Source organism: Phragmites australis, chromosome 22 (assembly GCF_958298935.1).
Source record: "Phragmites australis chromosome 22, lpPhrAust1.1, whole genome shotgun sequence".
NCBI lineage: Eukaryota > Viridiplantae > Streptophyta > Magnoliopsida > Poales > Poaceae > Phragmites > Phragmites australis.
In genome coordinates this window covers 21,745,829-21,759,317 of record NC_084942.1, presented here as the reverse complement: position 1 = coordinate 21,759,317, position 13,489 = coordinate 21,745,829, and the positions used below count along the sequence as shown (strand labels likewise).

The window sequence follows — 13,489 nt, the reverse complement described above, 5'->3', positions numbered from 1 at the left end:
TGTGAGGAGTCCATGCTGCTCATGACCGTGAGCACAACTGATATATCAGTTTTCACTCTGCAGAGGTCATACACTTTACCCACAAGACGTGTCCTCCTTTTTGCCTGTGTCGATCAAACACTTACACACTTCTGAGATATGCGGCCAGGATTCCACTGCAAATTCGTTCCAACGCCTCTCTCAGCACGTGATGACCTGCTGAGGTTTCACCGCCGTACATAAGTGGAGTACACCCTCCACCCCAGAAGCCCCCTCTTGCGCCTTACGGTTCTAGGAAATACACCCTTCCATCCCTGTACCACCAAGTGATCTTCACAATGCTGAGAGAAAAGGCGAATTACTGGGCTAGGCCCGTCCCATATCAGACTTGTGATTGTACTGTTTTCATGAGTGGTCGCTCTATGAACCAGTCCTTAACATGGTCTGGGCAAGACCGCCATCAACCCATCAATAGGGTAATAACCAAATATCCGAAAGCCCACAATTCTGCCTGAAACATATCCACATGCCAACTAACATGCCAACTTGCCCAGACCCTACTATCTTAGGCTAATCACTTTTACCAAGGTTCATTAATATCAACATAATTCGACTATGCTACCTATGAGTAAGCATAACTAAGCACATTCTACCCAACATGAAAACCCATCTACGGTTACAAGGAAGATTGAGAAAAAACTAGCAAACTCTAACAATGGGATATCATGTTGACGAGCATGCAATTTGTAAAATAAAACTTTATAAAAGTAGGCGTAAAATGTTTAAGAACACTTGCCTTCTTCAATGAGTTGCTCGAAATCTCCGAAGTGTTGATCCCAGATGTTCTCGAACGCTTTCGGAACAAACTCCTCTACAAGCGAGCACCTCTACAAGCGAGCAAACAAGCACCACTAAGAACAGACACTAAACAAAACAAACACATAAAACAAACACTGGAACAAGCTAGGGCACAAAATCAGGAAGATTTGGGCGCAAGAACCGTCCAAATCGAAGCAACGAAGCGAAAACTACGGCCAGATGAAATTCTAAGCGACTAAAAACGACAAAAACTATTTTCTAGAATTAAACCTAATTTTTAAAAGACCTAAAACATTTATTTATAATTTTGCAAAATCATTTTATAGCATAGAAATGATTAAACCGATTTTATGAAATTTATTTGCATTTTTTTTTAAATAAACTAATTTTTATATGCATAAAAACCAATTTAAAGCATTTATCCTATCAAAGAATTCATTTATAAACATTATTATAATTAATATATATTTTCTAAACCATTCTCCAAATTATAAATTTATTCTAACATTTTTGCAACAATTTTTAGACTAGAAAAGCATTAAATAATCATTTACAGAATTAAAAACAGAGCTAAAACATTTATAAACATTTACCTAAACTATTTTGTATTTTTGGAATTTTTTTCTATTGAAAAAAACCTATTTCGGAATATTCGGATTATCACGAATTAATTTCTAACGGGAAAATCAAATTACTGCACAATCGTTGACGTCATCTGCTGACTAGGCTGCTAACTCGGAGAGAGAGCGCTGACTGGACTAGCAACGTCGGATACGGACGCACACGTGGCCGTTGACTAGGCTAGGCTGACTCAGCGCGAGATTCATTAAATCGGAGCTGTTGATCTCGGATCAGACGGCTGAGATCAACCAACGCGAAGGGGTACGCTACTTCTAATCTACGTCGCACAACGATGATCCAACGATTGAGAGGGGCGCCTACCTCTTCTCCGGCGAGATGGCGACGGCGACGACGGCTCGGGGCGACGGAGGACGGCCGGAGACGGCGGAGATGGCGCTACGGTGGTCGGACGACGTCGATGAGAGGTGGAAGAGGAAGCAGAGGTTGCGGTGACTCCATTTGACGGCTTGTCGGGCGTCGGGGAAGACTGGGAAGGCTTGGCGACGTCGGGGCTTCGACGGCGAGCTTCGGCGGCCTACGGAGCTACGAGCGATGGTCAGAGCTCAATGGCGAACGGTCGAGGATGTCAATGTGCGGATGGAGAGCACCGGTGGAGTTTCGGACGTCGTCAGGAAGGCTCTGCGTGACTTGGCGACGACGGCGGGGTCCAAAAAAGGTTCACGACGGTGCTAGGGCTCACGGTTTGAGGAAACTCGACGAAAATTGTGGAATTAGGCGTGGTGGAGTGCGAAGATGCTCGGCTGAGAGACCAATTGAGGTTTTATAGAGAGGAGAGGGAGAATTGAATCGATCGGCGGAATTGAAACAGGCGGGCGGAAATTGGCTCGGTTTCCTTGATTTCATCCACTTTCCATCACGAAAACGAACTGGTGTGATTGCCTTCTTCAATGCAGCGTCGGTTTCCAAACAATCGTGGCCTCCTTCCATTACTTTCGTGCGGGATCGAAGGAACACAGACGGGCGGGTGGCTGAGGAGGAGGAAACGACAGGGAAGAGGAAGCAGCTGACAACTGGGTCCCACAAACAGAGAGAGACAGAGAAAGGGAGAGATTAAGGAGGGGAGGAGAAGATTGGGCATGACACATTGTAGGTTAGATGCTCTTTTAGACAATTTGTGTTCTGTTTCAATTTTGTAAAGTCATTTGAGGCCCTGGTCTTGAGAAGTAATAACCAACCTTCCTTGGCACCTGATTATTTTCATCAGGATCTTTGAGGTTTGTGTTATTTGGAGTAGTATTTAGCGGGTTTGTATGATGAATAGCTAGTCCTGGTACTCTCGTAATGAAATGGGTTTAGGAGGAAACTAACTTGTTGTGCAGGTTATTTGTGCCTATATAATGTCATAAATATGGTCTCAGTCTAGTCTACCGTGCAGCATTAACCAAACTTAATGCAGATTCCTATTTGATTTCAAATAAATGGACTGAAAAACTATTTGAGTTTTGGTTTGAAACAAACGTACAAAGTTGGGAAATTGGTGAGTTAAATTTCACTAACTCAGGAGTTTGCACTTGGTTTGATAAATTCTTGAAAATATATGCACGCCCCCATAAATTATACCAATAAAAGACGCAAATTGATACTACTGCATCAAGGCTGTAGCTGTGATTCTGAGATGCCAGCAGATTCAATTGATGATGTTGGCACTGTTGGTGCGTTTTATAAATCAGATTTCATTTCAGTATCATATGTAGTGCATCATTCCTTCATGCTTGTGACATTGTAGTATCTTGTAGTGCATTTGGACTTTATATGTGTTGCGTAGCACATTGTTTCCAACTGCAATTTTCAGTATGCATGCATCCTTGTTGATTTTGTCTTCTTTTCATACCAAAAAATGTGCATCTGATGTAATGCATCAAAGGCTGAATATGTATCATATATAGCCATGAGACTTGCAACTTAAATATTTTCGTCCATTAAGAAATATATATATATATATATATATATAGATATAGCCTTTAAAAAATCATAAGAAATGTTTTCTACCACCATAGGCCAGATGCTTGATTAGACAATTTGAGTTCTTTTTAAAAATTGTAAAGTATTTATGAAACTAGTGGTCAATCAACATCTAAGAAGATTTTTCTCAAATAGAAAGCATGAAACATTTGAAGAAGTGGGCAAGAGATGCTTGCCCCTTATTATTTTTTCAGTAATATATTCTTCTTCTTCAGGCATTCTGCCGCTACATCCAGGAGCAATGAATAGCATCCCAAGTAAATCATACCTGGAGATTGGTAGGAGCCTATTTCCTTTGAGACAATATATGTTTTTTCTGAGGAATTTATGATAATTCTTTTCTGGGGAAAATGTGATAATTTTCCAACTGACAAAATCTTGATATCCTACATACAGATGTGATAGATATCGATGAGAAGGAATACTGTCATTGAGAAGGTTCACCATTCTGCAATAGAGATATCAAAAACCGTGGAGTGGTGTTATCAGAATTCAAGATCATCAACCAGGATCCACCTGCCCTTTCCGATAAATCAGCCTTTAACGCAATGGAATCTGCTGCAAAACAGTTGAACCTTGAACATAAGTTGATGATTAACAGAGCTTATCACCTTTTCATGGCCGCGTGTAATACCAGGCCCCAACAGGGAGCTTTCCCGTTGCTGAACTACTCTTTCCTCACGAACCAAAATATTCTGGCTAGTTGCTTCGAAACATTTATTTTACTTCATTGCGAACTTTTTTTTTTTTTGGCTAGCTAGAGTAGTACCATCACACTTGCTTATTAATCAACTGACACGTCCAATTATGTCTTTGCTCTGCATGATATCACCAATGGGTATTATCTTCATTCCCTGTTACGAAGGTCTGTACTCCATCTTATTTTCAATCAGTCAGGATTATCTAATTTGTCATACCAGTCGAGAAGTAAAGTTAAGAAAAAACATGTCTTACAAATTTTGTGTTTGTGTTTATTGAAGTGATGCATAAATTGACGCTGGATTGGCACTTGGAAGAAGTGAACTAATGCAGCAATTTCACCATTCTCCAGGACATAAAGATGAAATTCGCGAATGTCCGAGATTTGTGCTTTAAGCATGAAGGCAGGAACAACAACGAGAAATTCACAATAGTGCTAACAACAAACAGAAGAACAGTCATCTGCTCTAAAATTTTTCTTTAAATAGTTTAGAATACGACACCAGACTTCTAGAGAGTTTTCTTTTAGAGTATTTTTTTGTTAGTTTAAAATATTTTAGAATACGACTCATAACATCTAAAATTATCTCCTTTTGAGTTTATGGTCTATATCTAACTTTCACTATATATTATGAATGAGTAATTGTACAATCATCAACAGTTCCTCTAAAGTAAACCTGTTGGAAAGTACAAGTATAATATATAACCACTTATAAAGATTACTACACAATAGGTATGTTCTCCCAAGCGTCATGTTGTAATTTCCCAAACGTTTGACATAAATCCTTAGAAATTTATTTCCCTTCGTTTCCAAGGTCTTATATTCGCATAATGACATAAATCATTGCTATATGGGCATATGGCTGATGTAATGACAAACCTAAGTTATAAGTTTTAGAGACGGTCATAAAGAGCACTAGTTAATTTCGGATGATGGTTTAGTAGAAGAACTACTATGATTTTGTTGTTGTGGATCTGAAATTTTCTACTCGCTAGTTCCTCATATTTCACAATATATGATGATTTTTCAGAATAGGCATAGAGACCATGTTCTAGCCTAATTATTATTTTTGGATGTTGTGAACTAGGATCATATGTATTTAGGAACAAAACTCGTATGCAATTTCCATACACACATTCTTAAAATCTTGGATCTACCACTGTAATTAACGTCTGCATGTACTGAAAACCCAATGCAATTGTTTCAGCGAGGACTGGATCATAACAAGGCCATATTCTTTGGTGAACTGAATTTAAAGAAGAAAAAAAAGAACGTAACAACAATTTATAGGATCATTACATGTGCTTTTAGCTTCCAAATCTTGTTCTTTAATTAGAAACAATTACTTTGACAAGCCAGACTATTAATATTGCCCTCATGATTGTGTTAATATCTTTCTGTTGGTTTCCACAAAATTTGTTGAAGGTCATTCACTACTTAATACAATATCAAAACATCATGAACTCCAAGTAGAGCCAACCTTTGATGAATCACAACTTAATAACTCACTCTACTTAGAAATTGTGGGCCTAGCTAGGAAATTAGCACTTACAAAAGAGCACAACTTTATTAGAGTGCAACAATATTACACAAGAGTACACACCACTATAAGCATCTAGACCACTAATTCGAGTTTTGGTGATTAATGATAACATAATCATTGTGAGTAACTTGTTTTATGAAGGTCATTGAGAGTTAGGTCACAGTGATGGTTCTGGGAACTCTCGGCTCCAATATTGGTTTTCATAGTGATTGTCAAAGAATATGAACGAAGATTAAGAACTGCTTAACTCTAAGTATCACAAGGAGTCGAGGTTGACACTTAGGAGTATATATGTTCTTCGTTTTCCTTTGGACATACTATAAAGAGGGGTTGAGGATAGTAGATTGACCTAGTTGGAGCTAAGGAGGGGTTGAAGAAGTAGAAACCAGGATAAAGATTGGATTGAATTGGATGTCCTTGAATTTTTCACAGTCGCCGCATGATGCGGTTGGAAATTTGGCAGTTTCTTTGAAGATTCAAATATTGAAGTCACCGCAAGATGCGATGGTCGATGGCCCAAGGTACGGTGCACCATCCTTCTATTGCAAAGAGGCTGTAATTTGGGAGGTTCAGAGTTAAGTCACCGCATGATACAGTGCACTGTCCTTCATTTCTAGAGGGTTCAAAGTTTTGAAGATCTACAGGAAAGCAAGTCACCGCATGTTGCGGTGCAGCTTATATCACTTGCGGAGATGGTCACCACATGATGCAGTGAGTTGTACATAATAGTAACGGCTAGTTTTTCTGGCCGTTAAAGTTCCTACTCACCACATAATGTGGTGACCCACCGCATCATACGGTGAGCCGAGTTTTTGCAGCACGTGAATAATAACGACTGGGTTTCAATGGGGCTATAAATACCTCTTCACCTGCTACATTAAGTCTCTCTTGGCTGGTTGGTGAGTTCATACACTTCATTTGAGAGTCAAAAGGAAAAAGAAACACTCAAGTGATTTGCAAGTTCCTTAATTGAAGATTAAGAATATCATTAGTGCTACAATGCTACAAGAGTAGTTAGTGTGCATTAATCTATCTCTTTGGCTTATATTAGGTCAAGTGAGGTCTTTGGCTTGTTACTCTTAGCGATTGGCAGGGACAGAACTAGGATTGGACAATAGGGGGCCGAGGAGAGACAAATTTGAATCGGTTCTAGAAACTATTGAATTGATTCTTATAAAAAGCATGATTTTTTTAATGTTGGTTAATCTATTTTTAATTCTTTAAAAGAAAAAAATATAGGTGTTGCGATGAATTCATGTTCCATGATCAGCTTAAAATATATTTTTTCTTATTCATACACAAATTCGCGCACAATAGCAAATGTATGATCTTTCATGTAATGGATGATGATATCTATCGATTCAACATCTTGATTTTGACTTTGCTAGTTTGATATGGGTCTACCATAGAAGTTGCCAAAAAATTTCTTTAACTTTAAATAACTAGAGCTCAGATTAATAAACAATAGAGTAATGGAATAAGAATCATAATCATTCAGGGCAAACGCTTTCAACTTGGTAAATTTGGCAAGAAAAAAATGCTTCATTACATGCATTCACATTAAACATGGGTAGTAAATTATACTTGACGACATATAACATCTAAAATATGTTTAAAAAAGACATATAATACTTAAAACATAGATAATAGATAAAATAGGTTTGTATGCTAGTGAGCTATTAAGTTTGTTAGCTTTTATATACTGCTCATTACATGCATGCATATTGTGTAACTGCATCAAGCATAGGAGCATGTTCCCTGCCCTTGTCTTCGGCCCTGGTGATTGGCATCACCTAGACAGTTTGGTCTTAATGAGCTTCATGGTGATGATGTACCGGTTTGGAATCCACCGATCCAAAGTGGAGGACTACCAACTAGAGAGTGCTTGACCCTTGCGCGAAATTGTGGATCAAGAGGGAGCTAAACCCTTACATGAGTGCTCCAACGAGGACTAGTGAGGAGCGCCAACTCTCCGATACCTAAGAAAAAATGAGCCTTCCTAGCCCCTCTCTACATTCAAGCATTTAATTTCAGCAATTTACTCTTCTACATTTATATTTGTAGAATTGACATGCTAGGTTAGAAATTGAACTAGATTGTCAAACTTTGTGTGCAAGATAGTCACAGCTAGAAACTAGAGCACATTTCGGCTAAAGAAATAACTCTATCGTTGTGTGTTGGTGAATGTACTAGATGTCGTCTAGAGGTGGGGTGAATATGCGTTTCCTGAAAAATAAAACTTCGCAGTGGATTAACATAATCCGGATACTCCGGGTTCAATCTGGACTTTTTGAGTTCTGAAAGTTCCGAGTTCAACCCAGAAACCCAAATAGTCTGACTAGAACAAACATTGAAAACTAAGAACACCTAAGCAAATCTAGTCGGTTCTAAACATTACCACAGGTTCCAAATGTTTCCTAGAGGCTTTTCTACCAAATACCTGCAACCGTAAACTCACAAACACATATATCGGGGCAAATTGCCCAAAATACCAACTAGAACAAGTATGAACTTGAGAAAGCAAAGAAGACACGAATTTATTTCCCGAAGTTCGGATCCAACGATTCTACATCTCCGTTAAGGTGCTCACAGAGAGTCGGGTCTCTTTCAACCCTATTCCTCGTCAAGCGACCACGAAGATCGAGCTTGAGCTCACTCAAGTGTTCTTCTTCCCTTGCAGAGGCGAGGATGAACTTCACAAACTTTTCGGGCCACTCCATAAGCTTGGGTGCTTTTCGGATGACGCCTAGCCATCTAGGAGCTCCAAGCTCCAAGAGTAACGAACGTGAATCGACAGCTTGATGATAAACTCAAGTGCTCAAGATTTGAATTTGGCTCACTTGCACTTAATCTTTTGCTCTCACACCCAACTCTTAAATTCTTGCAATAATTAAAGCACTAGAGGAGTGGGGAGGGCTACTGAAGGGCTATGAATGCTTTTGTCTCAAGGTAGTTCAGCAGCAAAAGAAAGGAGGGGGTGAAGGAATATTTATACCCTTCCCTAAAAAACTAGCCGTTACAGTGTTGGCACTTGAATGCATAACAGAGAACCCCTGGTCGGAACTCAACTCAGAGGGTCTGGATGAAACACTAGAATCCGGAACCTCCGGATCAACCTGGAGCATCCGTGTTGGCTTAAAAACCAAAACCGAACACCACTGCCGGAGCTAAACTCGGAGACTCCGGCAACCCGGAGTATCCGAGTCAGCCCAGAACATCCAGGTACAGACAAAGACTTAGAACTTTCCGATGTTCATGGGGTGATTTGTGTTTCTCATCTTTGATCTAAATGGATACTTTGAGCACTGAGACATCTTTAAGTCAATCTAAACGTATCCCTCTTTATAGTACGGCACACCTATACTCAAATTCAAAGATAAAACAAATTTAAATCTATTAAGTAGCTACATGTTGCTTTTTTTTTAGAGACGCCAACGCCTTTTAACATCTTCAATAGGACTAATACCTGTTCATATTCTCATTAAACTCATTAGTCCTTTAATCGTTTGTCATCAATTATCCAAAACCCACTTAGGAGACCTATATGCACTTTCAGTTGGTCTCAAGTCAAGGAAGTGCTTTAACTGTCCAAATTCATTGTTTTCAAACTTGATAAAATAGATTGTCTCGAGTCCTTGTCAAGCATCCCATATCTTTGCAAAAGATCCTTCGCATATCTTTGTTGGCCCAAGAAATAACCCTACCTTTGTGCGCTAGCCAAGTGCAAGGAAGTGCCTCAACTCTCTAAGTTCCTTTTTTTAACCTGATAAAGAGATTTTCTTGAGTTCTTTGTATCTACTCAGAGTAACTCCATAATGATCACTAGATCTAAATCTACCACATGATGCTTGTAGTATCCTCCAATAATTTGATTACAAATAAACAATTTCTATTGAGTTTCCATAGCTCACAGTTATAAATAAATTATTATGAACAACATTTCCATGTGTTTCTAATGTGTTTGGTTTGAGAAATTAACACATCCGAAATGAGACGGTACGTTATAAGGTTATCTTATGATTTTGGTATAATAACATTAGTTTCCATATTTACTAGAAATGAGAGACCGATGGACCAATCCGTTGTGTTTCTCAAAACATACAAATTGGTTAGTTTTGGGGTAGGGATTGGGTGGTCAATTCACACTTCACTATATAGCACTCGGGTGTTTTGGGCCCCAGGATTGTACAGCTAGTGGATAACGATGGTCCCCACATCCAACGCCGCCTCCTCTTCTTCTTCCCTCAACCTTCCCTTGCAGCTCCAGTCCCAACTCTCATCCACCGCGCCATCACCCTTGCCCCACCCTCTTGCACTTGTCTCTGGAGGCTCCCGCAACCAGATCCACAACCATCGCCCACTGACACGTCAACCCATTTTCGACAGGCCGACGATTTGACGCCCTCACCCCGCCCTCCTCCTCCCATCTCCGGTGGCTCCTACCCTGGCACTGCCGAACTAGCGGTCATCTACCTCTCACGGCCGTTGGCATCCTAGCTGCCTCACCGCTTTACCCCCGCGGCCGCCACCACCGCCGGGTTGGCTTGCCACCCAGGCCTTCCTGCTAAACCCATCAGTCTTCGATGAAAACTCCACCCTCCAAACCTCAAAACCTTGATTCTAACCTCTCGGAGCTTACCTGAGATGGAGAAGAGGGCTAGCAATTCCAAAAAAAAGAAAAAAAAATAGGTAGGGGGGTGGGGGGGGGGGAATCCAACCCTGTAAATAGATTACGGTCGGGTTCGAGGTCCAGCATTTCGTCAAACACCTGTGATGCCGCCGTCTCCTCTCGTCGTGCCTGCCTCCGCGCTCCCGGCGGCCCGCCTCGCCAGGGTGGTAGCCACCTCCGGCAGCGGAGGCACGAGTCCGCCGAGGGCGGCCCCTCGGCGGGGGCGGCGCGGAAAGCCCGGGTTCTCGCGGCGGTCGGCCATCAAGAAGAGCTTCCACCAGGAGCAAGTGGTGTTCTCCACCCCCGTGCCCGCCGACCCCTCCGTCGCCGTCATTGGTGGAGGCGCCTCCGGCCTCGCCTGCGCCTCGGCCCTCGCCGCCCGCGGCGTCCGCGCCGTCGTCTTCGACACGGTTCGCGCCCCCTCCCCTCTTCTCCCTCCCATTCTCCATCCCATCCACTAGCGCGAGGCTCGCCGCGGATGCAGGGAATGCATGGCTTAGGGGGAAGGATGGCGACCAGGGTCCTGGACGGCGACGGCGAGCAGCTGGTGTTTGACCACGCGGCGCAGTTCTTCACCGCAAGCGACGAGCGGTTCCAGAGGTTGGCCGACGAGTGGCTCGGCAAAGGGCTGGTCCGTGAGTGGAGAGGCTTGATCAGTGAGCTCGAATCCTGTGGCCGTTTCAGACCCATACCTTCGTCGAGACCAAGGTACATCGGCGTGGACGGGATGCGCCCGCTTGCAGATGCAATGCTGCCTGAGGTATATCTGATCAACTCCACCTTATGCTAGCTCCATGGAAGTGTAGTATGAAGTGATTCGTGGTTATAGTTACTCAGTTACCTGAACCATGATCCACCTAACATTGCATCGATCACATCCTGCTCTAGAGACTGAATATTGTTCTGATTTTGTTCTCAGAGCAATCCATGTACTTATTTCATTTCTTTTCTCTGATCCACCCGAGGGCTGATGAGTTCTCATTCAGTAGCTGAGTCGCATGTCTTGTTGTGCAGAGTGATTTGATTAAAGTTGTGCGGCCTTGTTGGATAAGCAAACTTGAGCCGTTCAATGGCCTATGGCGCTTGTTTGAGAATGACAAGCCTCGTGGTGAATATGATGCAATTGTGATAGCCCATAATGGTCAGTACAAATACCTTTCTAATAGGAAAAAATACTTTTTATGTATGCAAAGCATATTTCACATACTTAATTTTGCTCATTTCTTAAAGTTTAGGTGGTAGATTTCTGGAGCTTAGCCTTTTCCAGTCTGGTCTTTCTTTATAGCTCTACATGTTTTGAACAACCTAAATGGCTCACATTATTAGATAAAGTTGCACGCCACAATGGTAAAAAATATTGCTTAAGTATCACATTGGTATGATTTACATAGAATTTTTTATGTCACATGTCCACAGTTATACACTCACCTGGTTAAATAACAGGAACTTTATATCTTTTGTTGTCAATCCTAAACAAAAATTTTGTTTGATTTCCTTTGAGAGATCTCTATAGGAGCTTCCTTCTTGTACGTAACAACTGTTTATGAATCAGTAGAGATAAGAATCAAATATTATTCTACAACAAGAATAATAAGCAGATCGCAGAATGCACAATGGAGAAAAGTAGTACGAAATATAGACAAGACCAGATGTTTATTATTTTTATGTGATATGATCTTTTGCCCTTACGGAACTCATTTTTATACAAGAAGCACATCAAATTTCTAATCTTTTTAAACGACATCATATTCGCAGCTGATCCTTCTTTTACACATTGATCAGGGAAATGTGCAAGCCGTCTGCTCTCAACCTCTGGCTTACCATTGCTAACGAAGCAAATGAAGGTTTTGTTGTTTACTATTGCACGGGTTTTAAACTCGTGAGACGTATATCCTTTTCTTCCAATTTCTTACTAAGTTTCACACCTTCCATGTTCAGAGATTAGAACTCAGTTCTGTCTGGGCACTCCTTGCGGCATTTGAAGATCCTCTTCCAATCCCACAAAAAGATTCTCATGGAGCATTTGAAGGAGCGTTTGTGAGAGATGTTGATTCTCTCTCGTGGATGGGCAACAATACCCGCAAACTTTTTCCCATGCAGACCGGCACACCTGAGTGCTGGACATTTTTCAGCACTGCTGCTTATGGAAGAAGAAACAAAGTCCCACAGGTGGCTTGTTTGCTGAAATTGTTCAATATTTTCTTATCGTATCATTTGGTTGCACCACCCAATATTAGATTACTTGACAGACTACAGATTGAAAAGAAAAAAAGAGATTCCAAGCTATTTCAGCTTTATCGGTTGAGTTCTCTAATGGGTTAAACTATTAATTGCAGGAGAATATCCCAAAGGTCACGGCAGAAAAAGTGAAGGAAGACATGCTTGGAGGGGTAGAACATGCTTTGGGGTTACCGAAAGGATCTCTTCAGCAGCCAATTTACACAAGAGTGCAATTGTGGTATAATAAATGCATTCCTTGAACCTCTTATACTGCTACTGCTCCATTATGTTAAAACACGATGACAAATTAATGTTGAAATCACAGGGGTGCAGCTCTGCCCATGAACACTCCAGGAGTGCCATGTATATTCGATCCCCATGGGCGAGCAGGCATTTGCGGTGACTGGCTGACAGGTTCAAGCATAGAAGCAGCAGTATTAAGCGGAATGTCTCTCGCAAACCATGTAAATTCAGATATCCTTTGCTATTTTCTAGAACATTCTACAGCACATCTTTGTCATTAACAAAGAAGTAAACTAATATTATAGCTGACTAATAAAGGAAATATGAATTCAACTGTTAATGCAGATAGCTGACTACTTTGCAAGTCACGGTGAACGACCTGACGAGTTTGCAATTGGTTTGCACGAGAAGTTAAACCAAATTGAAGGGCATGATATTGGCCAGTTTCCCGGGTTAGACTTTCAGAAGCCACAAGTAGCTGAGGCTCAGCTGACGCCAAGCATATGATGAACTTTGATTTGGTGATTTTGTACTGATCGTTGCTGTAGCTGCATGTAAATGATGAGCTGATCTTTTTTCTGTTCCAGGGAAGAGGGAACTCGTATGTTGTAACCTGCAGAATGTACATTTACCATGTATGTAGAAATTTTGTTGGAAGCTGGTGTGGTTATGCTTCTCTTTGTTTGAACTTTTATGATATCTAGCCCGCGGA

At 41.2% G+C, this 13,489-nt stretch overlaps 1 protein-coding gene across 1 annotated transcript; it reads left to right on the top strand.

Annotated features, from left to right (window-relative positions):
• Positions 1–10,374: 10,374 nt before the first annotated feature.
• Positions 10,375–13,434, top strand: LOC133904661 (uncharacterized). Its single transcript, XM_062346121.1, has 8 exons — positions 10,375–10,724; positions 10,799–11,074; positions 11,329–11,455; positions 12,097–12,158; positions 12,253–12,483; positions 12,651–12,772; positions 12,860–12,998; positions 13,123–13,434. The coding sequence occupies exons 1-8, from the start codon at positions 10,419–10,421 to the stop codon at positions 13,282–13,284; spliced, it is 1,425 nt and encodes a 474-aa protein (XP_062202105.1). The 5' UTR covers positions 10,375–10,418; the 3' UTR covers positions 13,285–13,434.
• The last annotated feature ends 55 nt before the right edge of the window (positions 13,435–13,489 follow it).